We start from the raw sequence: 27,088 nt of genomic DNA, 5'->3' as shown, positions 1-27,088 counted from the left end.
TCCAACTCAGTACAAAATTTGGCAGCCGCGTCTTCTGCTTTTCAGTCAGTGTTGCAGAGTGACATGCCTTCAATGGCGTCAAAACGCACACTAATGGCGCAGGCGGCGCATTTATCGGACTCCGATGGGTTCTCAGTTGATGGGGAGGTTCATGATGACACTGACTCGGACACATCGGTCCAGGAGGTAGATACCAAGTTGTCCATTAATGTGCGAGCACTGGTTAGGGCGGTGCGAGCCATTCTCCTAATAGAGGATGAGGCACCAGCTCCTAATTCGAAGTATCCTAGTTTCAAAAAGACTAAGGTGGCTTCTGCGGTGATTCCCGTATCTGATCAATTGACGAATCATATGGTGGTGACTTGGCAGGCGCCCAGTAAGAGATTCCTGCCACAGAAGCGGTTAGCTTATAATTATCCTTTTCCTGAGGCACATTGTAAAAAATGTGAAACTCCACTGGCGGTGGATTCCCATGTCACCCGTTTAATAAGGAGCGCTACTCTGCCATTACCGTGTATATCCTCGCTGGAGGATCCCATGGACAGAAAAGTTGAGACTTGCTTAAAGTCAATTTACTCCCTCTCAGGGGCAGTGGCCCGTCCGTCCATGGCCATCTCCTGGGTGGCCAATGCCATTGAGGGTTGGGCCAACGCATTAGAGGATAACTGCAAATGATGGTTTAGAACTGCGCTCTGCTGTATGGGCAGATGGGATGTGAGATGTATTATTTGTGTCGGGGTGCTGCACCTTTCTAAAAGCAGGAGTACCGGGTCCTGTGTAACGATAGAATGGGGTAGAGGGTGCGGAGGGTGCGCTCACCCTATGGGTGTAATGCTGGAGTAATAGTGTGTTGTGGTCTTTTGTGTTCGATGTTGTGTGTGGAGTGATGGGGTGTAGGGAGGGAAGGGGGTCTAATGGACTGGAGGTGGTGGGTGAGGAAATGAAGACAGAGGCAGAAATGGGGGCCAAAGGGTTTATTGGAAAAAAACAGTACTAATCCTGTTCGGTCCCAGGCACCCAGGTGGGGTGAGCGATCCACTTAGGGGTGTGTGTGGATGGAGACTGGGGAGGTGAGTGGACCCTTTTAGGGGGCTCCTTTCCGTGCAGTTCAATAGACCGGCACGTTACCCCTGCTGGACCTTTGGTCAACAGTCTTAGGATGTCTCGGGGGGAGGGGAGTGGTGGGTTGGCAGCGGGTCTGGCGGTTGTGGATGTACACCCTGGCGGCGTCCCACGCAGGGGTATAAGTCTCGGAGTCACTTACCTACCGGTAGGATTTGTTGGTGGAAAAGGCTTTTGGCTGCTGGTAGCTGGTGTTAGTTTCCTTTTGCAGATGCGGTGTTGGATGGCTGCTGCGGTGTCAGCGGTTGGAGGAAGCTCTGTGTGTGGTAGTGGCTTGCTGGTGCACTGTGGGGCTTGGTGCACCGCGTTGCTGGCGTTCTGTTCCCGCTGCCTGGTGGGTGCCTGCTGGTGTGGATCGCTTAGGGATTGCTGCTGGACGAACAGCTGTGAGTGGAGCTGGTGTTGGTTGCTCCCAGGGGGCGGTGCGTGGTCACCTGGGTCTAGCAGGTGGAGTGGTGATCAAGAGGGGTGCGAAGGGCTTTGCTAGGTGTGATGCCCAGCGCGGCCCTGCGGGTGGTGGGTAGAGACGGTTCTGGAAGCAGCAAGGCTCGACCGAGTTCTCCGCAGGAATGAAGAGCTCTGGTGTAAGCTGGCTGTGGTGTCAGAATGTAGGGGGTCTCCAACGCGTTTCGGCAGGGGCTCTGCCTTCTTCAAGGAGGTAAAACATTAGAGGATACCTTTCCGGACGATGCTCCGGATGTCCAGAGGGCGTTGTTAGGACAGATGAGAGACGCTGCTTCCTACATTGGAGAAGCCTCTTTGGATGCTAGTCTACTGACCTCTCGAGTATCGGCTGCAGCAGTGTCCTGGAGAGCAGACGCTGATTCAAAGAAAGGTCTGGAGGCCTTACCTTTTAATGGAGAATTGCTGTTTGGTCCGGACTTGGAGAAAATAGTGGATACCCTGGCTAAATCCAAGTCAGCTTTCCTCCCTTCAGCAGCAACACCTGCCAAGGTCTGGAGTTCGGCCTTTTGTTCCTTTTGGGTTCAGGGTAAGGCGAAAGGTCAGTCCTTCCCGAGGCAGGCGGCGGCTAAGACCGCCTCTAAACCCAAGAAGCAAGCCTGGAGTGCTAGGCGCCCTTCTTCCAAACAGGAAGATAAGCTTCCGCCTGATGGAACGGGCCTCCCTCTGGGGGACCCCAGAGTGGGAGGCCGACTTCTTCAATTCGCCCAGTGCTGGCTCAGTATTACCACAAACGCCTGGGTTCGAGAAGTGGTCTCCCAGGGGTACGCCCTGTCTTTTCGGCACAGACCACCCCACCAGTTTTTTTTAATGAGTCCTTCTCTGGACAAGACCAAAGCTTTCCGGATTCAGGTAGCTATAGAATCCTTGCTACAAGCAGGGGGTCATTGTTCCCGTTCTGCAGTCTCAACGCGGGACGGGGTACTATTCTACTATTACTATTCTAATGGTTCTCATCGCCCTATCCTGAATTTGAAGTATCTGAACACATACCTCAGAGTTCCCAAATTCAGGATGGAAATGTTACGTTCCATCATTCTGGCGATGGAACCCGGGGATTACATGGTCTCCCTGGATATCCAGGACGCCTATCTCCATGTGCCCATTGCACCTGCACACCAGCGGTATCAGAGATTTGCTATCCTGCAACATCACTACCAGTTTCGGGCGTTGCCTTTTGGCCTTTCCATGGCTCCGAGGGTGTTCACCAAGGTGATGGCAATTATGGCCACCCACCTTCGGGGACAGGGTATACGGTATCTGGATGATCTTCTGCTGCTGGCGAGCTCCCCGGAGGTACTTCTTCAACATCGCCACTTGACCATTGCTTGTCTTCAAGCACACGGGTGGTTGATGAATTGGAAGAAGTCATCTCTTATCCCATCACAACGGATGGTCCATTTGGGAGCCCTTCTGGATTCTCGTCAGCAAAGGATTTTCCTGACTCCGGAAAAGGTGTCCTCCCTGCAACTGAGGATACACAGTTGCCTGAGCAGTGCCAGGGTGTCGGTCCACTCGGCCATGAGAGTCCTTGGGTCCATGGTGTCGGCATTCGACATGGTGGAATTTGCCCAGTTCCATTCCAGGCCCCCGCAGGGGCAGATTCTATCGGAATGGAATGGGTTACCTCACCAGATCCGATTCCCAGACGCTGGTCTTGTCTCCGGAAGTGCCCCTGTCTCTAGTTTGGTGGCTTCAGCCATCTCATCTCAATGAGGGTCGTCCCTTTTGGATCCCGGACTGGGTTCTGCTCTCAACAGATGCCAGTCTCCGGGGTTGGGGGGCAGTGACCGGCTCGTTGTCTCTTCAAGGCCGTTGGTCTGCGGAGGAGGCAGCTCTTCCCATAAACGTGCTGGAGCTGCGGGCCGTGTACAGGGCTCTGCTGTCGTTGGGCATCGCTCTTCACGGAAGGGCAGTTCAGGTGCAGTCCGACAATGCCACCACGGTGGTGTACATCAATCACCAGGGAGGAACTCGCAGTCGAGCGGTGATGTCGGAGGTGTCTCGCATCCTGGCTAGGGCGGAGTGCCACCTTCCTGCGATCTCGGCAGTCTTCATCCCGGGAGTCCTCAGTTGGGAGGCGGACTTCCTCAGCCGTCACGACGTGCACCCAGGGGAATGGTCGCTACACCCAGAGGTGTTTCAAGTTCTCGTGGACAAATGGGGACTGCCGTAGTTGGACCTGATGGCATCCCGTCACAACTACAAGTTGCCCGTGTACGGCTCAAGGACAAGGGACACAGGTGCAAGTCTGGTGGATGCGATGTCGGTGAAATGGTCATTTCGCCTGGCGTACCTGCTTCCTCCGATCTCCCTGCTGCCTCGGGTACTAAGAAAGATCAAACAGGACGGAGGCACGTTTCTGCTGGTGGCTCCAGCGTGGCCCAGACGTCCTTTGTACTCCGATCTCAGGAGCTTGTCCATCGACGTTCTGTACCTTCTGCCTCAGCGTCGGGACCTGCTGTCTCAGGAGCCTCCTTTACCCGGATCTGAGTCAGCTGTCTTTGACGGCGTGGCTCTTGAGACAGCCGTCTTAAGGTCCCTGGGATTTTCAGGCTCTGTCATCAGTACCATGCTGAGGGCGCGTAAACCTGCCTCCGCACAGATTTACCACAGAGTGTGGCACACTTACTTTCAGTGGTGTGAGTTCCTTAAACTTTGATCCTCAGGTGTTCAGGGTTTCTAGGATTTTTACATTTCTTCAGTCAGGTCTTGACCTGGTTTTACGTCTTGCTTGTCTGAAGGTTCATGTATCTGCTCTGTCTGTGTGGTTCCAACGTAGGATCGCTACATTGCCTGATGTTCAAACCTTTTTCAAAGGTGTTCTTCGAATCCAGCCTCCCTTTGTGCCTCCAGTGGCTCCGTGGGATTTGGCGGTGGTACTTCGGGTCCTGCAGGGACCTCCTTTTGAGCCTCTTGAGTCAGTTGACCTCAAGTGGTAAACACTTAAGACTGTTTTTCTCCTGGCAATTGCTTCAGTCAGGAGGGTGTCAGAGTTGGGGGCACTCTCCTGTAGTCCCCCCTTCTTAATTTTTCACCAGGACAGAGCAGTGCTTCACACTCGTCCTGAGTTTTTGCCTAAGGTAGTGTGACCGGACGCCTTTCGCCTAGGCCGGCCCTGGTCACAGGTTAGCGCTTTTGGACTCCCACTCACCGTCAGTGACCGCCTGTCAAGGACTCCACCCACTGCGCCGTGGGCGTTTAAAGAAGCTGCCACCACCAAACTCTACCATCGGCGTTTGGAACCGCTTTTTAGTTACCCTCAGGCTCCTGCCTCGGAACCTGGAACCGCTTCTGCTGCGTATGCGTTTGATTAACTGCGGACACACCTCCTGTTTGGTGTCAGCTGTTCCCACCTGATCCCTCGCAATGGACCAGGTCTGCACGGTAGCTTGGCAGAGGGCTTGAACTTGGAGACACGGAGCTCTTACCCAGAACAGCAGGAGAACGGAATAGCGTTTTGCGCAATTCTGTTGGTCGCAGGATTGAGATACAATTGAATTCAGGCAAGATGTTTATTGCTCAAAGTCTTAAAGAAGACCCTCCCTTCCGCCTGAAGGGACACAGAAATCAAACAGCAATTCTCCACAAAGGATTTCCAAAGATGTACCACATTCAGGAATCTTATCAGCAGCTCTTCTCCGCAAAGAAGTTACAGGGTTGTACCACATACAGGGCTCACAGTCCCTCTTTTTATAGTCAGAACACATAATACAGCATGGTGAAATCCACCCACAGTTGGTCTTGTAACCCAATCAGACCATCTATCCCAAATGTATGGTAATTACAACTCACATTCCACAGGAACTGGTAATTTACTTTCATCCTTTGATACATTTATCACACAGTGACAAAATATCTATGTAGGATAACCAGCAATAATATTCGCTTTTGTCTCCTGCAATATTCAGGAAATCATAAATTAATCAAACACTTTTCTCCCCAAAAGTGCAAACACACAAGAGACAATCTCAGGGACATATCACAGGAAGACTTGGCCATTTGACTGCCTTCACACAGAAAGCTTCCAGCCAGAGTTCACTGACCATAACAGGTCTTTCTTTTCATCAGACCTCCTGCTAGGCAATCACAATTAGCATCTGGTTTCCTAAAGTCACAAGCTGGTCATGTCTTATACAGGCATATTCAAGAAGTGCATTAAAACCATTTTACATTTAAAATCATACATTTTAAATACATGTCCTGGCTCAGTGCTGCACATACCATCTTGAATAAGTTTTTATATTTAAACACTCGGCGCCTAGCACCGGTAATACATTTAAACATGGCGCCAAGCGCCCTTTGTCTCTTTAAATATGACACCGCAGCACAGGGGGTTAACCCTTTCAGCGCCGTGGCAAACATTTTAAGCACGTGTGGTCTGCCTCCGGCCACAGGTAGTTTCTAAGTTCCACATCAATCAGGAACTTGTGGTGCCAGCTTTTCAGTCTCCTGATCTTACAGCTGGTGAGGCTTCGTTGGACGTTGTCCGTTCTCTCAGAATTTATGTTGACAGGACTGCTTCTGTTAGAAGGTCCGATTCTTTGTTTGTCCTCTTTGGGTTTCACAAGAGGGGTTGGCCTGCCAACAAACAAACTTTAGCCCGTTGGCTTTGTTCTGTTATTAGGGAGGCTTATATACAGGAACGCTTACCTGTTCGGGCCTCTGTTAAGGCTCATTCCACTCGGTCCGTGGGTCCTTCTTGGGCTGCTAGACGTGGTGCCTCCGCTGTTTGACACCTTTGCCTCTCAGGATGCATCCTTTGGGCGCAGGATTCTCCTTTCTACACAGGAGCGTCCCCGCCCTTAGTTGAACTGCTTTGGGACATCCCCAAGGTCAACCCTGTGGACCCCCTATGGACCCTGAAGTAGAAAACAAGAGATATGGTAAGAACTTACCTTTGTTATCTCTGTTTCTACGAAGTCCATAGGGTCCACAGGGCTCCCGCTGTGACGCACCTGGCTTCAAATGGGCTGTGTGGCTGGTCACCGTTTTTCCGTCTCCCATTTCTGTGAGTATGGTTTCTTGTGTGTTCCAATCTTCCTTCACCCTCTGTTTAGTCTCCTCCTCCGGCCTTGGCTGCTTACCAACTGAGGTGCCTGTGGCTCGGGGGCGGGGTGTAGAGGAGGACGGACCCAAGTGCATCCTGGGAGCAGTGAAAGCTTTAACTGCCTGGTGCCCGTGGATCCAGATCCAGCTATACCCCAAGGTCAACCCTGTGGACCCTATGGACTTCGTAGAAACAGAGATAACAAAGGTAAGTTCTTACCATATCTCTTGTTTTTTAAACGTGTTAAATCAACTTAGACATGACATGACAAAAGTTTATTGAGTAACAGCATAGGAAAAACAGTACAGAAAGTTATTGCAGTTAATGACAGAGTAGAGGCATATACATGTATAAACCTAACAACTAATGGTGTATATAATGCTATCCAGAGAACCAGTAGGATGTTTGTTAGAACAAGATTCAGTGAATTAAATAAATCGCAGCGAACAACCTGAATCACTGTATAACTGTTAAGCTGCCCACACACACACATACCGACTTGCTCCCAATCAGCCGATGTACACGATTTCCCCTGAACTCTCCCCCGGCAGTCGTGGTCACGATTTGGAGTTAAAAATGTCCAATCTGACTTAAGATCTATCTTGCAGCCAGTGCATTGTATCCCAGATTGACTAATCTGCCCTACAGCACGGCAGATCTGAAGATGCGATGTACGACGAGCGGGGACGAACATCGGCATCGTGATCTAGTGTAGAAACTCACGATTTGGCCATTTTTTACATGATCTGTCGTCACGATTCGTCGAAATCGGCCAAATTGGATGAAAAGTCGGTATGTGTGTGGGCACCTTTACATCATCCTGTTACAATTGCCGATTGTGCAGGTAACATTATGTGATCTGACCAAATCAATGGTACAAATAATTCACTTTTTTTTTATGCTGATACATCTAGGGAATAATTGTGCATAACCTCCCTAATTGTCTATTTACACAGTCCCTGTCCCTTATTTTAAAAACTATTTTTGTTTTCTATTTTAATATTTCACCTATTCATGGGCTATGTTTGTTATCATTTTAAATCGAATTTAATAAAGGTTACATTTTATTTGTGTGACCAGTGCACCGCACCACTGTACGTTTTTTTTTATACTTGCTTCGCATTTCAGCAAATAGAGTCTCACAGGATCTGGTGCGCTAAGAGGGGCTGTTTGGCGTAACCGCAGCAAAGGTATTTGCACCAATGTGTAAAGTGCTAAATATTGTATGATTTACAGAGAATAGCTCTATTTTATTAATATTATTGGTGTACTGGAACTGGTATCAATACTGTCTAAGGTTAAACTGTTAATGGGAAGTTGTAAATATATGTGATGATTATGTTGGCATTATAACCTTGCACCTACCGGATCTAGAGACGCATAAGAGATCTAGTATAATGAAATGACCATTTCTTTAGTTTACATTGATTAGATATGCAAGCAGAGTGCAGCTCCCCGACAAGGAGCTTGGTTTACGTAGCCCACCGCATGCTCCTGGTCTCCACCGTCTCAGCACATGTCCAGCTTCAGCAATCATTGAAGAGTCAGCGGGAATAGCTGATTTATAACCCACTGGCGGAGAGCGTAAGGCACAGTGGTGAGGGCTGGGCATACCACACATTTATCTATACGTATCCATAGAGTAATATACGTGGCAGGAGCATCGCCTTTATCTCACTTTGATTTTGTTTTTTTTCTAGATCCTTTCGGATGTCTCAGCAAAGTTAAATAATGACGTGATCAGCAAGGTGAGCAGACAGGAAATACATCACATGTTTCCTTATCTGAGAATGAAGGATACCGATGAAGGCATTGAGGTGATAGGAGCCTTTAGTGAAATACAGAAACTGAACAACTATCTTGAGGAGCAATTAGGAATCAGGAGAAGGAATTCATCAGAAACCAGGAGAGAGGAGAATCTCCCGGAGGGACAGGCGGACTGTTTGTGTGTACCGGTAGCTTTGTATCAGTATTTTCTGGAGATCTACCCAGAGGAAGTGAAAAACATAGAGACTCAATGTAAAGTGTACATCACCAATGCAGACACATCAGAGGGAAGCGCATATATAAGATTCGGTGCGCTGGGATCGGATTCCTCCACTGATCATGCCAAGCAAATGTTTACCACTAAGATCCAAAAAGTTACCAGCGACTGGGCGCAGAAAGAAGTGGCCTTATCCGGCGTTAGGGCTCTGTCACAAGACCTGAAACAGTATATCAAAGGGCATTGCACAAAAACATTACTGATAGTGGAGAGAGATAAAATAATTCTCCGTGGACCTGAATCCGAATTGTCCAAGGCTGTAGAGCTGTTAGGAAAGGGCGAGCCTCGCAGGCCTGTGACCGTCTCATCCAGAGACGAGACTGAGGTCTTCATAGAAGTGAAACACATGGATATCCTACAGAAACTAAAGCCCAAGGAAATTAAAGGCATTGAGCAGAAGTACAACGTGAAGATGGAAGAGAAGACAAAAGGCAGAAGCGTAGGCGTCACATTCAGAGCTTTAAATGGGTCCCCTGACCTCGGCCCTTACGCCAGTCACAGTTTCATCAACCTTCTGCAGAAGACTCTCACTAACATTGAGAAAAAGACAATCAGCGTTGGGACAGAACCTCAGGAAGGAATCCTTCGTTCATGTCACAAAGAGCTGCAAGCAGGAGGCGTAGATGTTCTTCTAGAATATTCCAAGGGTTCAGTGGTCCTGATCGGTTCTCCTATCCTTGTAGCCTTCGCTGCAGAGAAGCTCGGTGAGTTCTTCAAACCGCAGGGAGCCCAGGCAGCCTCAGGCTCTGGAGATGGCACTCACCAGGCAGCCTCAGCCTCTGCAGGCGGCACTCACCAGACAGCCTCAACCTCTGGAGGTGGCACTCAGAAGTTGAAGGATAAGGGCGCAGATGATCAGGACAATAAATGTCCTATTTGCCTGGAACAGATGAAGGACAAAACAGCTCTGCCTAAATGTAAGCATGTATTTTGCCCTGATTGTCTCAAGACAGCCATGACCCATAAGCCAGTCTGCCCAGTATGTGGTGTCTCGTACGGGACCGTTACCGGAAACCAGCCTGAAGGAACTATGACAGACAGAGCATATAGAGAGTCTCTGCCGGGATTTCAGGGATGTGGAACTATAGAAATTCATTACAACATCCCAAACGGCATTCAGAAGGTGAGTGTATAGGTGCAAAGCTCAATTGTACTTAGATGTACTAAGCAGTGATATAATGATATATTCTCTGGTAGTGGAGACAAACTGGCCCTTTTACGGTACCATGAGGTTCGGGTTAGTGTTGCTGAAACAGTAGTGGAGACAGTATACAAAGGGAAAAGCTGCCTCTGCACAGCCCAAATACCGCTCAGCATCCGCAGCGTGGAGACGTTTCTGCTAATGTATGGCCGAGACACAGGGCCGCGCCGCGTCCTACAGAGCAGTGCAGTCATAATTCCGCAATGATTTTCAGAGGTGAAATTTTGAAATTTTTTTTTTTCTTAATCCCGTCTGTTATTTATTATTCATTTTAAAAGTCAATAACCAAACAACCCCCAAAGTCTCCGAAAAAGAAACAATACAATGTCTACAGCGTCACAGGTACGGTACAAATAATGGACAGATTAGCATGTGTAATGAGTCAAAAATAAATTTTATTGTATTTAATAAAGTTTAGAAAGTATTTAAAAATATATATTTATATATAATATTTTTTTTAAATTGACTAGAGGGTGTCTCACACCCCCTCGTGTCCATAGGCCCCAATTGTAAGCTTACCTCTCACCCCCTGTTGGTAATAGACTCCCCAGTTGTCATAGATCTTATTAAAAGTACCCACCCCACACTGTTTTATAACCCTACCACCCACTGTGTAAAACGTCCATGTTCTTTCCCCTCCCCCTCCTCCTCATCTGTGACCAGAGTATTTTTTCATTATTTCACCCCTATGGCATTACCCCTCCCCCTCCACATAGGCAGCGGGTCCCCCCTGCTGCAGCTGGTCTCTGCAGAGTGCTCCGGTGGGGGGAACAAAGTTCTTTTCCTCGCACTTTTGACCCCGCCGCATGCGCTCCACTATGCTGTTCGCACCGCATTCTGGGGCGCAATTCTGGCAGTGATGCTGGCAGTCACGGATCACTGCACTTTCTGCACATTTCCCGGCCTGACGCTCTCCCTGCACATTTCCCGGCCTGACGCTCTCCCTGCACATTTCCCGGCCTGACGCTCTCGCTGCACATTTCCCGGCCTGACGCTCTCCCTGCACATTTCCCGGCCTGACGCTCTCCCTGCACATTTCCCGGCCTGACGCTCTCCCTGCACATTTCCCGGCCTGACGCTCTCCCTGCACATTTCCCGGCCTGACGCTCTCCCTGCACATTGCCCGGCCTGACGCTCTCCCTGCACATTGCCCGGCCTGACGCTCTCCCTGCACATTGCCCGGCCTGACGCTCTCCCTGCACATTGCCCGGCCTGACGCTCTCCCTGCACATTGCCCGGCCTGACGCTCTCCCTGCACATTGCCCGGCCTGACGCTCTCCCTGCACATTGCCCGGCCTGACGCTCTCCCTGCACATTGCCCGGCCTGACGCTCTCCCTGCACATTGCCCGGCCTGACGCTCTCCCTGCACATTGCCCGGCCTGACGCTCTCCCTGCACATTGCCCGGCCTGACGCTCTCCCTGCACATTGCCCGGCCTGACGCTCTCCCTGCACATTGCCCGGCCTGACGCTCTCCCTGCACATTGCCCGGCCTGACGCTCTCCCTGCACATTGCCCGGCCTGACGCTCTCCCTGCACATAGCCCGGCCTGACGCTCTCCCTGCACATAGCCCGGCCTGACGCTCTCCCTGCACGTTTCCTGGCCTGACGCTCTCCCTGCACGTTTCATGGACTTGACACTTTCTCTGTCGGTTTTCTTGACCTGAGACGATCGTTGGGGTTTTTTGTGGCCTGACGCACTGCCTCTGGTTTTACTGACCTAACAATGGGCTTCATTCAGAGCCGCTCGTAAGCGGCCGCTCGTTCGTTCCGAGCGATGTTCGCACATCTGCGCATGCGTACGGATTGTAATACGCATGTGCGAACCAGTCAGTGCGGCCGAAAATCGTGTGCTCGCTAAATAGCGAATGCCTGCTATTTTGAGTGACAGGATGAGGCGTTTGTGGGTGGTATCAGGGGAAGGTGCTTGAAAACGGGGAGTGGAGATCAGAACGCAGGCGTGCCAAACGGTCAAAACGGGCGTTTTATGGGTGTGCATAATTAACAAAGCAGCGTCATTGATCACGTCACTTGGTTGCCTTTTAGCTAGAACTGCTCGCATGATTGCAGTAGGAAAAACCAACCACAAGAATAGAGAGCAGTTCATAAGCCATTCGATGTACTCGATTAATCTCATAAATAGCGGACATGACGTATGATGCGAGCGGCCAGGGGGCGTTTTTTCAAAATTACGACCGCATGTTTTGTTCGCTCGTTCAGACATGAGGGCGTCAACAGACCGCAAAGAGCGAACGGTCAATTTAAATAGTCAGCCCCCTTTTCTGAACGAGCGAGTGCAAATAGCGTCCGGCTCTGAATCAGACCCAATGATCCTTGAGGTGTACAGTGGTCAATATTCTTGTGGCTTCTTACATTTAAAAAAAAAAAAATTCTTCCATATAACTTCTGGGACCCTCTTGTGGTTTTATTGATACTTTTTTGTTACAATAAAAAAAAACATATTTTTACTTAGCAGAAAATAATTGATCTAATAAACAAAATCCATGTAAGGAAGTTACTTTTATTAGGATAAGATGTATATTCCGTCATTATTGAATGTATTCTATTGTTCTGTTTATCATCTTGTTTTGCCTATATACAGGAGAACCATCCCCACCCAGAAAAGTATTTCTATGGTACTAATCGTACGGCCTATTTACCAGATAACCCAGAGGGCAGAGAGGTTCTGCGCTTGCTGAAAAAAGCTTTTAATCAAAAACTAATCTTTACCGTGGGAGATTCTCGTACCACAGGCGCTTCAGATTCTGTAACCTGGAATGATATTCATCATAAAACCAGCAAATATGGAGGTCCAGCATGGTAAGATAGTAATATAACCCATAAGTGTATTATATACAGAGCAGAGGATGTATGTGTATTATGCACAGATCAGAGGATATATTATACACAGAGCAGGGGATGTATTATACACAGAGCAGGGGATGTATTATACACAGAGCAGGGGATGTATGTGTATTATACACAGATCAGAGGATGTATTATACACAGTGCAGGGGATGTATTACACACAGAGCAGGGGATGTATTATACACAGAGCAGGGGATGTATTATACACAGAGCAGGGGATGTATTATACACAGATCAGAGAATGTATTATACACAGAGCAGGGGATGTATGTGTATTATACACAGATCAGAGGATATATTATACACAAAGCAGGGGATATATTATACACAAAGCAGGGGATGTATTATACCCAAAGCAGGGGATGTATTATACACAAAGCAGAGGATGTATTATACACAGAGCAAGGGATGTATTATACACAGTGCCGGGGATATATGTGTATTATGCACAGATCAGAGGATGTATTATACACAGAGCAGGGGATGTATGTGTATTATGCAGAGATCAGAGGATATATTATACACAGATCAGAGGATATATTATACACAGATCAGAGGATGTATTATACACAGATCAGAGGATGTATTATACACAGAGCAGGGGATGTATGTGTATTATGCACAGAGCAGGGGATGTATTATACACAGAGCAGGGGATGTATTATACACAGATCAGAGAATGTATTATACACAGAGCAGGGGATGTATGTGTATTATACACAGATCAGAGGATATATTATACACAAAGCAGGGGATATATTATACCCAAAGCAGGGGATGTATTATACCCAAAGCAGGGGATGTATTATACCCAAAGCAGGGGATGTATTATACACAAAGCAGGGGATGTATTATACACAGATAAGAGGATGTATTATACACAGAGCAGGGGATGTATTATACACAGAGCAGGGGATGTATGTGTATTATACACAGATCAGAGGATATATTATACACAGAGCAGGGGATGTATGTGTATTATGCACAGATCAGAGGATATATTATACACAGATCAGAGGATGTATTATGCACAGAGCAGGGGATGTATTATACACAGAGCAGGGGATGTATTATACACAGAGCAGGGGATGTATTATACACAGAGCAGGGGATGTATTATACACAGAGCAGGGGATGTATTATACACAGATCAGAGGATGTATTATACACAGAGCAGGGGATGTATTATACACAGAGCAGGGGATGTATGTGTATTATACACAGATCAGAGGATATATTATACACAGAGCAGGGGATGTATGTGTATTATACACAGATCAGAGGATATATTATACACAGAGCAGGGGATGTATTATACACAGATCAGAGGATGTATTATACACAGAGCAGGGGATGTATTATACACAGATCAGAGGATATATTATACACAGAGCAGGTGATGTATTATACACAGAGCAGGGGATGTATTATACACAGAGCAGGGGATATATTGTACACAGAGCAGGGGATGTATTATACACAGATCAGAGGATATATTGTACACAGTGCAAGGGATGTATGTGTATTATACACAGATCAGAGGATGTATTATACACAGAGCAGGGGATGTATGTGTATTATGCAGAGATCAGAGGATGTATTATACACAGAGCAGGGGATGTATTATACACAGATCAGAGGATATATTATACACAGATCAGAGGATGTATTATACACAGATCAGAGGATGTATTATACACAGATCAGAGGATGTATTATACACAGAGCAGGGGATGTATGTGTATTATGCACAGAGCAGGGGATGTATTATACACAGATCAGAGGATGTATTATGCAGAGATCAGAGGATGTATTATACACAGTGCAGGGGATGTATGTGTATTATGCAGAGATCAGAGGATATATTATACACAGATCAGAGGATATATTATACACAGATCAGAGGATGTATTATACACAGATCAGAGGATGTATTATACACAGAGCAGGGGATGTATGTGTAGTATACACAGATCAGAGGATATATTATACACAGAGCAGGGGATGTATGTGTATTATGCACAGATCAGGGGATTTATTATACACAGAGCAGGGGATGTATTATACACAGATCAGAGGATGTATTATACACAGAGCAGGGGATGTATGTGTATTATGCACAGATCAGAGGATGTATTATACACAGTGCAGGGGATGTATGTGTATTATGCACAGATCAGAGGATATATTATACACAGATCAGAGGATATATTATACACAGAGCAGGGGATGTATTATACACAGATCAGAGAATGTATTATGCACAGAGCAGGGGATGTATTATACACAGAGCAGGGGATGTATGTGTATTATACACAGATCAGAGGATGTATTATACACAGTGCAGGGGATGTATTATACACAGAGCAGGGGATGTATTATACACAGAGCAGGGGATGTATTATACACAGAGCAGGGGCTGTATTATACACAGAGCAGGGGATGTATTATACACAGATCAGAGAATGTATTATACACAGAGCAGGGGATGTATGTGTATTATACACAGATCAGAGGATGTATTATACACAGTGCAGGGGATGTATTATACACAGTGCAGGGGATATATTATACACAAAGCAGGGGATGTATTATACCCAAAGCAGGGGATGTATTATACCCAAAGCAGGGGATGTATTATACCCAAAGCAGGGGATGTATTATACACAGATAAGGGGATGTATTATACACAGAGCAGGGGATGTATGTGTATTATACACAGATCAGAGGATATATTATACACAGAGCAGGGGATGTATGTGTATTATGCACAGATCAGAGGATATATTATACACAGATCAGAGGATGTATTATGCACAGAGCAGGGGATGTATTATACACAGAGCAGGGGATGTATTATACACAGAGCAGGGGATGTATTATACACAGATCAGAGGATGTATTATACACAGAGCAGGGGATGTATTATACACAGAGCAGGGGATGTATGTGTATTATACACAGATCAGAGGATATATTATACACAGAGCAGGGGATGTATGTGTATTATACACAGATCAGAGGATATATTATACACAGAGCAGGGGATGTATTATACACAGATCAGAGGATGTATTATACACAGAGCAGGGGATGTATTATACACAGATCAGAGGATGTATTATACACAGAGCAGGTGATGTATTATACACAGATCAGAGGATGTATTATACACAGAGCAGGTGATGTATTATACACAGATCAGAGGATGTATTATACACAGAGCAGGTGATGTATTATACACAGATCAGAGGATATATTATACACAGAGCAGGGGATGTATTATACACAGATCAGAGGATGTATTATACACAGAGCAGGGGATGTATTATACACAGATCAGAGGATGTATTATACACAGAGCAGGTGATGTATTATACACAGATCAGAGGATGTATTATACACAGAGCAGGGGATGTATTATACACAGATCAGAGGATGTATTATACACAGAGCAGGTGATGTATTATACACAGAGCAGGGGATATATTGTACACAGAGCAGGGGATGTATTATACACAGATCAGAGGATGTATTATACACAGATCAGAGGATGTATTATACACAGAGCAGGGGATGTATGTGTATTATGCAGAGATCAGAGGATATATTATACACAGAGCAGGGGATGTATTATACACAGATCAGAGGATGTATTATACACAGATCAGAGGATATATTATACACAGATCAGAGGATGTATTATGCAGAGATCAGAGGATATATTATACACAGAGCAGGGGATGTATTATACACAGATCAGAGGATGTATTATACACAGATCAGAGGATATATTATACACAGATCAGAGGATATATTATACACAGATCAGAGGATGTATTATGCACAGATCAGAGGATTTATTATACACAGAGCAGGGGATGTATTATACACAGATCAGAGGATGTATTATGCAGAGATCAGAGGATGTATTATACACAGAGCAGGGGATGTATTATACACAGATCAGAGGATGTATTATCCACAGAGCAGAGGATATATTATACACAGATCAGAGGATGTATGTGTATTATGCACAGAGCAGGGGATGTATTATACACAGAGCAGGGGATGTATTATACACAGATCAGAGGATGTATTATGCAGAGATCAGAGGATGTATTATACACAGTGCAGGGGATGTATGTGTATTATACACAGATCAGAGGATGTATTATACACAGAGCAGGGGATGTATTATACACAAATCAGAGGATGTATTATACACAGAGCAGCTGATGTATTATACCCAGATCAGAGAATGTATTATACACAGAGCAGGGGATGTATTATACACAGAGCAGGGGATGTATTATACACAGAGCAGGGGATGTATTATACACAGATCAGGGGATGTATTATACACAGATCAGAGGATGTATTATACACAGAGCAGGGGATGTATTGTACACAGATCAGAGGATATATTATACACAGATCAGAGGATGTATTATACACAGAGCAAGGGATGTATGTGTATTATGCACAGATCAGAGGATTTATTATACACAGAGCAGGGGATGTATTATACACAGATCAGAGGATATATTATACACAGATCAGAGGATGTATTATACACAGAGCAGGGGATGTATTATACACAGATCAGAGGATATATTATACACAGATCAGAGGATGTATTATACACAGAGCAGGGGATGTATGTGTATTATGCACAGAGCAGGGGATGTATTATACACAGAGCAGGGGATGTATTATACACAGATCAGAGGATGTATTATGCAGAGATCAGAGGATGTATTATACACAGAGCAGGGGATGTATGTGTATTATACACAGATCAGAGGATATATTATACACAGAGCAGGGGATGTATTATACACAGAGCAGGGATGTATGTGTATTATGCACAGATCAGAGGATATATTATACACAGATCAGAGGATGTATTATACACAGAGCAGGGGATGTATTATACACAGATCAGAGGATGTATTATACACAGAGCAGGGGATGTATTATACACAGACCAGGGAATGTATGTGTATTATACACAGATCAGAGGATATATTATACACAGAGCAGTGGATGTATGTGTATTATACACAGATCAGAGGATATATTATACACAGAGCAGGGGATATATTGTACACAGAGCAGGTGATGTATTATACACAGATCAGAGGATGTATTATACACAGAGCAGGGGATGTATTATACACAGAGCAGGGGATGTATGTGTATTATGCACAGATCAGAGGATTTATTATACACAGAGCAGGGGATGTATTATACACAGAGCAGGGGATGTATTATACACAGAGCAGGGGATGTATTATACACAGAGCAGGGGATGTATGTGTATTATGCACAGAGCAGGGGATGTATTATACACAGAGCAGGGGATGTATTATACACAGAGCAGGGGATGTATTATACACAGAGCAGGGGATGTATTATACAGAGATCAGAGGATGTATTATACACAGAGCAGGGGATGTATATGTATTATGCAGAGATCAGAGGATATATTATACACAGTGCAGGGGATGTATGTGTATTATGCAGAGATCAGAGGATATATTATACACAGTGCAGGGGATGTATGTGTATTATACACAGATCAGAGGATATATTATACACAGAGCAGGGGATGTATTATATACACAGTGCAGGGGGTGTATGTGTATTATACACAGATCAGAGGATATATTATACACAGATCAGAGGATGTATTATATACACAGTGCAGGGGGTGTATGTGTATTATACACAGATCAGAGGATATATTATACACAGAGCAGGGGATTTATGTGTATTATACACAGAGCAGGGGATGTATTATACACAGATCAGAGGATGTATTATACACAGAGCAGGGGATGTATGTGTATTATGCACAGATCAGTGGATATATTATACACAGAGCAGGGGATGTATTATACACAGAGCAGGGGATGTATTATACACAGAGCAGTTGATGTATTATACACAGATCAGAGGATGTATTATACACAGAGCAGGGGATGTATTATACACAGCAGGGGATGTATTGTACACATATCAGAGGATGTATTATACACAGATCAGAGGATGTATTATACACAGAGCAGGGGATGTATTATACACAGACCAGGGGATGTATGTGTATTATACACAGATCAGAGGATATATTATACACAGAGCAGGGGATGTATGTGTATTATACACAGATCAGAGGATATATTATACACAGAGCAGGGGATGTATGTGTATTATACACAGAGCAGGGGATGTATTATACACAGTGCAGGGGATGTATGTGTATTATACACAGATCAGAGTATATATTATACACAGTGCAGGGGATGTATGTGTATTATTCACAGATCAGAGGATATATTATACACAGAGCAGGGGATGTATTTGTATTATACACAGATCAGAGGATATATTATACACAGAGCAGGGGATGTATTATACACAGATCAGAGGATGTATTATACACAGAGCAGGGGATGTATTTGTATTATACACAGATCAGAGAATATCTTATACACAGAGCAGGGGATGTATTATACACAGTGCAGGGGATGTATGTGTATTATACACAGATCAGAGTATATATTATACACAGAGCAGGGGATGTATTTGTATTATACACAGATCAGAGGATATCTTATACACAGAGCAGGGGATGTATTATACACAGATCAGAGGATGTATTATACACAGAGCAGGGGATGTATGTGTATTATACACAGATCAGAGGATGTATTATACACAGTGCTTGGGGATGTATGTGTATTATACACAGATCAGAGGATATATTATACACAGAGCAGGGGATGTATGTGTATTATACACAGATCAGAGGATGTATTATACACAGAGCAGGGGATGTATGTGTATTATGCACAGATCAGAGGATGTATTATACACAGAGCAGGGGATGTATGTGTATTATGCACAGATCAGAGGATGTATTATACACAGAGCAGGGGATGTATTATACACAGAGCAGGGGATGTATTATACACAGATCAGAGGATGTATGTGCATTATACACAGATCAGAGGATATATTATACACAGATCAGAGGATGTATTATACACAGAGCAGGGGATGTATTATACACAGAGCAGGGGATGTATTATACACAGATCAGAGGATGTATTATACACAGAGCAGGGGATGTATTATACACAGCGCAGGGGATGTATTATACACAGAGCAGGGGATGTATTATACACAGATCAGAGGATGTATTATACACAGAGCAGGGGATGTATGTGTATTATGCACAGATCAGAGAATGTTTTATACACAGTGCAGAGGATGTATGTGTATTATACACAGATCAGAGAATGTATTATACACAGAACAGGGGATGTATGTGTATTATACACAGATCAGAAGATACATTATACACAGAGCAGGGGATGTATTATACACAGAGCAGGGGATGTATGTGTATTATGCACAGATCAGAGAATGTATTATACACAGAACAGGGGATGTATGTGTATTATACACAGATCAGAAGATACATTATACACAGAGCAGGGGATGTATTATACACAGAGCAGAGGATGTATGTGTATTATACACAGATCAGAGAATGTATTATACACAGATCAGAGGATGTAATTCACAGGGATACCTTGGGGATTTAGGTGACGTCAGGGGATCGGGCACCGAGCAGTTAAAAACTTTCATCCTAGGATGCAACTGTCTCCCCTAAACCCCACCCCTGGGCCAGAGGCACCTTATTTTGAGTGGTCGCACCGACGAGCAGTGGGGGGCTGTGCTCCAATACAGCACCCGAAGTATTTACAAAAGAGAAGCTCTCAGTTCAGTGTGCGCAGCGCGGACAGTCACATAGCAGTCAGTACCGGTGCCAAGTCCACGGTACTGACCCGGTGTCCTCGGCGTGGGTTGGTGGGGTCCTGCTAGCGGATCCCATGCGACCCCCAGGACCATGGCTAGATTCACGGGGGGGGGGAATGGCAGGTGAGTACAGCACGGCGGTCACTGCGCTTCAGTGACCTCGGCGCCATGGTCCTTGCACTCCGGGGCTGAGGACCCCCAGAGTGCTGTCAGCGCATTGGGGCACGCACTGAGCCTGCGCCCACTGGACCACCAAGTAGCCGCTGGCACTGGGGGATTGTTGCTGGCTATGGAGGAGGCCTGAGCCTTTAAGGCTGGCCCCTCCCCTCTGCACACCCGCTCTTTTTCCTCTGAGGAGGTTACATGAGCAGTGCAGTGACTCCACCTCTCCACAAGCTTGGCAGCCATTTTAGGAGAGTGGAAGCAGCGTTTCTCAGCAGAACGGTCCCCAGCATACCTTGCCTTCAGATTAGTGTATACCTAGCTGTTAGAATGCCAGACTCTGGGCCTGATTCAGAGCCGGTCGCTCTGACAGAGCCGGTCTTTTTTTTTTTTTTTTTTAAGAACGGCCTCCGACCACCCACAGCTTAAGCGAGCGGCCATGCTGATGGTCGCGATGGTCAAGACCATCGCGACCATCGGGCTTGTGACGAGACCCTTGTGGTAGGGTCTCGTTGCCGCAAGCCCCAGAGAGCTTTCGGCTCTCTCAGAGCCGGAAGCTCTCCACTGACATCACTTGTGATGTCAGTGGGGCCGGCCCCAGACGGTAGGTGTTCTCAAGGGAACGCCTCCGTTTGGGTAGCCACCCCCTCGGCCCGCCCACCAATGGGGGCGTGCTGTCACTCAACATCGACAGCATGCCCCCTTTGGTGCGAGACCCGGAGCGCCGGATTGCCCGTTGCTATCCGGGTCTCGCGCATGTGCACGACGGAGCCGGCTCCATTGTGCGCATGCGCTCTGGGCCACCATTAACCCGGTTGCGAGCGCACAGCGCTGTCGACCGGGTCTGCATCAGGCCCTCTGTCTGTGTAACAGCGCTATAGTGCCTTTGTGCAGGAGTTTACTCTTTATTGTGTGTGACCTTATTGCTAGCATCTGCTGTATGACTTTCACTTTATTTCTGTCACAGTTTTAAGCTATCCTTGCTGTTTTCTTATTCACACTCTGGGTCAGGGTGTGCATATACCTTGCAGTATTGGCTGCTAAAGGTGGGTCACAGGTACAGCATTTCTGCCTGCCAGGATGTTGGGCGGCGAGGATGAAGTGCATGCCTCCCCTGCCCTCCTAACATGCATTAAGTGCAGGACAGGGTTGAGGAAGGGGGACATTTTCATGGATGGTTTGTGTGTAAAATGTTATACCCCTCCTGGACCGACGGCGGTCACAGCTTCGCAGCAACAGCATCCTTGGGCGGAGTTTGTACAGGAGCTGCGCGCCATGTCCGAATGCATGACAATGCCTCCTATGTTTCCTTTTATGGGATGCCCCCTCAGGGGTTCCTCCCTCAGCTTATGGCGCTGCAGGCTCCTCCGGTCCCGGTTAGCACCGTTGTGGTTTCTACCAGGACTCAGCCATTACAATTGGGAGGGCGGGGAGAGGCCCTGGTCAAGTCCAGGAGAGATCTGGTTCGATCTTCTCAGTCGACTCTAGACGACATGCTGCTGTCTTCGGACGAAGGGGAGCTCTCAGAGTCTGAGGGTTCATCCCTGGAAGAAGACGCTTCTTCGAAGGTGTATATCACGGGCCTTAGTAGGGCGGTACGTGCAGTGTTAGTGATCGAGGAGGACGACCCACCCCCTCCTAAACTTAAACACTCCTTATTCAAAAGGACTAAGCAGACTGCAGCTATCTTCCCTTTGTCGGAGCAATTGGTGGACCACTGGCAACAGGCCTGGAAATCACCTGTTACGCGTGATCAACTCTCCAAACGCTTGTCTTCCTCGTATTCCTTCCCTCGGGAGGTCATTTCTACTTGGGAGATGTCACCTACAGTAGATTTGCATGTCACGTGCTTGGTTAAGAGTGTGACACTGCTCTTGCTGTCCATGTCTTCCCTTAAGTATGCCACAGATAAGAGAGTTGAGATGTATCTGAAGTCCATCTATTCTCTCTCTTGGGCTACGGCTCGGCCTGTCATGGCCATCTGTTGGGTGGCCAGGGCTATGGTGGCCTGGGCTGATGCCTTGGAGGCCTCTCTGCCTCGGGATGCACCTCAGGAACAAAGGACCCTGGTGGGCAACCTACGGGATTCCTCCACCTATATCAACGAGGCAGCATTGGATGTGTGCCTTTTGAATTCCAGGGTCTCTACTTCTGCGATTGCTGGTCGCCGATGTCTATGGTTATGCTCCTGTAGGGCTGACGTGGACTCCAAGAAGGGGTTGGAGGTCCTCCCCTTTAATGGTAATGTTTTATTTGGTCCGGATTTGGACAGAATTGTGGAGACATTGGCCGCGGCTAAGTCTGCGTGTCTCCCGTCTGGACATTCCTCCTTTTCAGGTGCCAGGTCTTCGTCCTTTCGGTCCTACCAACCTCCTAGCAAAGCCAGGGGTCAGTTCTTTCCTAGACAGTTCTTCGACAGGAAGAAAAGCAAGCCCAAGTCAAGCCCTCCTCCTGACGGAACGGTGCTCCTTTTGGGGGACCCCAAGGTGGGAGGCCGACTTCTTCAGTTTGCCCATTTTTGGTGCCTGACCACAACGGACACTTGGGTAGAGAAGTGGTCTCCCACGGGTACACCCTCTCCTTCCGCTTGAAACCCCCTAAGCAATTTTTCTGCACAGGTTATCAGGACAGGACCAAGGCCTTGCAGCTTCAGAACGCTGTTTGGGCTATGCTGTTTGCAGGAGTCATTGTCCCAGTTCCGGCTCCTCAGAGGGGAACAGGATATTACTCCAGCCTATTTCTAGCGCAGAAACCAAATGGTTCATTTCGGCCTATCCTCAACCTCAAATGCCTGAACAAGTTTCTCAGGTCCATCATCTGGCTATGGAACCTGGAGACTTTATGGTGTCCCTGGATATTCAGGATGCATACCTGCATATTCAAAAGAGCAAGAAAAAAAGTGAAATGTCCAACAGTGGGTGCACTGGAGAATTCTAATATTAAAACGTATAACTTTTATTATTTCTTCAATATAAATAATGGCAAAAGGACAACGAAAACAAGTAAAAAATCTGAAAGGTGTGATAAAGTATGAAATACGTGATTACAATTGTTACAGCATCACTGCTATGCCACCAAATGTCATATCTGAGTTACTTATGTGGCATTGTTAGTGCTCTATATTTACTGTCTGCATGTCGCACAGGCTAATCAGTCACCCCTGATATAACAGGTCAAAAGATGTATTTAATGTGCTTCTTACTAATAGGTTACATATACTAAAAATTATCGCCAATGAATAGATAAGCCAGTGTTCATTGGAGTTTAGAGGCGACGGTTAAACTGAAACAAATGTCATATTAGACTCAAATCATTTTTATATGATTTTTCACTGTATTAAGTTCTAGATCCTAAATCTTATCAGGAAACTATGGGCCTGATTCAGAGCCGGTCGCTATTTGCGCTCGCTCGTCCAGAAAATAGGGGTGGCTATTCAAATGTACCGTTCGCTGTTTGCGGTCTGTTCACGCCTCTAGGTCTGAACGAGCGAACAAAACTTGCGGTCGTTTTTTGGGAAACTACGCCCCCTGTCCGCTCGCATCCTACGTCATGTCCGCTATTTATTAGATTAATCGAGTACATCGAACAGGGTATGAGCTGCTCGCTATTCTTGTGGTTGGTTTTTGCTACCACAATTTTGCGAGCAGTTCTGGCTATAAAATAACCCAGTGACGTGGTCAATGACGCTGCTGTTTTAAATATGCACACCCATAAAACGCCCGTTTTGACCTTTAAGCACGCCTGCGTTCGGATCTCCACTCCCCGTTTTCAAGCACCTTCCCCTGTTACCACCCACATACGCCTCATCCTGTCACTCAAATTAGCAGGCATTCGCTATTTTGCGAGCACATGAATTTCGGCCGCACTGACTGGTTCGCGCATGCGTATAACGATCCGTACACATGCGCAGTTGGGCAAACATCGCTCGGAGCGAACGAGCTGCCACTTACGAGTGGCTCTGAATCAGGCCCTATATTTGGAATCCTAAGTGTGGCTGTCTGCAAATGCAAACTGTTATACACAGTAGTGGTTCTTAAGTAGTTAAGTGATCCTCCCTAAATGCTGTTACCCTCAAAGTGAGTATAAATAACTTATGTATAAATGTAATCCATATTCTCACATATTAGTCAACATTAGTTAGGGTTAAGCTGGCCATACACAGGACGATTTTTAACACGATTTTGGCATTTTCAACAGGTTGGACAGACTAATCGTTTGCAAATAGTTGTATTTTGAGCCTTCTGCGACCCCGATGCGCGTTTCCGCCGTCATCTAGTTGGATCGCAGATCAGATAGTTTTGCATAGAGATCTCAACTGATTGTGTACGATGTGATACACTTCTGTGCATCTTATCCTATGATCTTAATGGTCAATCGTACACCATTAGACCACATCTTATGAAGAATTTCAAGGGAAGAAATTCAAGGGAAATCGTACAACTGATCTTACCAACTTTGAATCTCACCGTGTATGGGAACTTAAGAGTATGATGTGAAGTAATAGTTTAATGTTACACCTTCTCTCAAATGAGATGTATATTTTACAGCATTAGTAGAGGTGCATTCTGGGAACAGATATGTAAATCTATATCAGGTGCTTTTATTCACATATGCTCCATTTCTTCTTCAGAGTCCATAGGGGGTCCACAGGGTTGACCTTGGGGTATAGGTTGGGAACCATATCCGGGCACCACGCAGTTAAAGCTTTTAGCTCCAACGATGCACTGGGTCCACTCTCCCTATAACCCCGCCCCCAAGCCCAGGACACCTTAGTTTTAAGTTTGAGCCTGACCGGAGTCGGGTCACCGTTATTGCAGGGGGGCTGGTTAGCAGCCCCTAAGCTTTATCTTGTTTTAAAAGTTTTTTTATTTACTTTTTGACTCTTCAGAGCGGCAGCGTCGGACTGTCCATAGGACGTCCAAGCTGCCGCTCCATCACCCCGACGGCGCTGAGACGCCAGTACAGATCTGGGGATCACAGCGGGACCCCAGAGTCTGTACTAGCTGGACTCTGCGGGCGCCCAGCACTGCTGCCGGATCGAAGGGGAGCAGGTAAGGTCGCGGGTCAATGCTGTCCGATGCCTCCGGTCTCTGGGGACAGACCGGAGGCGCTGGCAGTGGCGGTGGGCCCCCCCATACCCCGCGTGTCCACTAGACCACCAGGGACTTCAAGATCGGCGCAGGGAGCCGGCGTCCCGGGGGTTAATAGCCGGCCAGGGGAGGCAGCCTTCCCTGTTGTAGCGGCTCCTCCCCTCAGCTCAGCACGCCTTTCAGTGGTATAGTCTGGCGTCCCTGAGCTGCATTCCTCTGCGGGCCACACTTCCTCTGAGGTCTCCAGGCGGCCATTTTATTTCTATGGTGCAGCAAGGAACTCCAAGGACAGCAGTTGGTCCAGTCCCCCTGGGTACCTCACCGTTTGGGTAAGTGTACACAGTGCTATAGCCTTCCCAGACACTGAATCTGGGAAGTTGAATGTAGCGACATTTGCAGTATATTATATGTCATGTTTATGTATGTGTGTGTGTGTGTATGTGTATATATCATACCTCCCAACATGACCCTCTCCAGGAGGGACACAATGCTCTGGTCCTGGACTTCCCTGGTAAGAGGTGGGGCTGCAGCGCAGTTCAAAATTCAAATAGGGGAGTCACACCAACTGTCATCTCACACGCTGCCCAACATCACTGGCTGGGACTCACTGGCAGTTGGTGTGACTCCCCTATTTGAATTTTGGACTGTGCTGCAGCCCCACCTCTGGAGCCTCCACCAATCATAAATTGCCAGGGAAGTCCAGGACCAGAGCATTGTGTCCCTCCTGGAGAGGGTCATGTTGGGAGGTATGATTTTATATATATATATATATATATATATATATATATATACAGTCAGGTCCATAAATATTGGGACAATGACAGAATTTTCAGATTTTGGCCTCTACTCACCACCACAATGGTTTTGAAATGAAACAAACAAGATGTGCTTTAACGACAGACTTTCAGATTTAATTTGAGGGTAATTGCATCCAAATCGGGTGAACGGTGTAGGAATTACAACAGTTTCAATATGTGTCTCCCACTTTTTAAGGGGCCAAAAGTAATGGGACTATCAACTCAAAAGCTATTTCATGGACAGGTGTGGGCTATTCCCTCATTATTTCATTATCAATTAAGCAGGTAAAAGGTCTGGAGTTGATTCTAGGTGTGACATTTGCATTTGGAATCAGTTGCTGTCAACTCTCAATATGAGATCCAAAAAGCTGTCACTATCAGTGAAGCAAGCCATCATTAGGCTGAAAAATCAAAACAAACCCATCAGAGAGATAGCAAAAACATTATGTGTGGCCAAGTCAAC

The 27,088-nt window shown here is 46.5% G+C and overlaps 1 protein-coding gene across 1 annotated transcript in view; it reads left to right on the top strand.

Moving 5' to 3' along the window:
- LOC148521165 (E3 ubiquitin-protein ligase DTX3L-like) overlaps positions 1 to 27,088 on the top strand; it is an 83,281-nt gene that overhangs the window by 31,171 nt on the left and 25,022 nt on the right. The window contains exons 3-4 of the mRNA XM_088475474.1: positions 8,335 to 9,801; positions 12,481 to 12,698. Of these exons, the coding sequence (XP_088331600.1) occupies positions 8,335 to 9,801; positions 12,481 to 12,698 (1,685 nt within the window). The remainder of the gene's footprint in view (positions 1 to 8,334; positions 9,802 to 12,480; positions 12,699 to 27,088) is intronic.

Source organism: Taudactylus pleione, unplaced genomic scaffold (genome assembly GCF_031769625.1).
Source record: "Taudactylus pleione unplaced genomic scaffold, aTauple2 ptg000173l, whole genome shotgun sequence".
NCBI lineage: Eukaryota > Metazoa > Chordata > Amphibia > Anura > Myobatrachidae > Taudactylus > Taudactylus pleione.
This window is presented reverse-complemented; position numbering and strand designations above follow the sequence as displayed.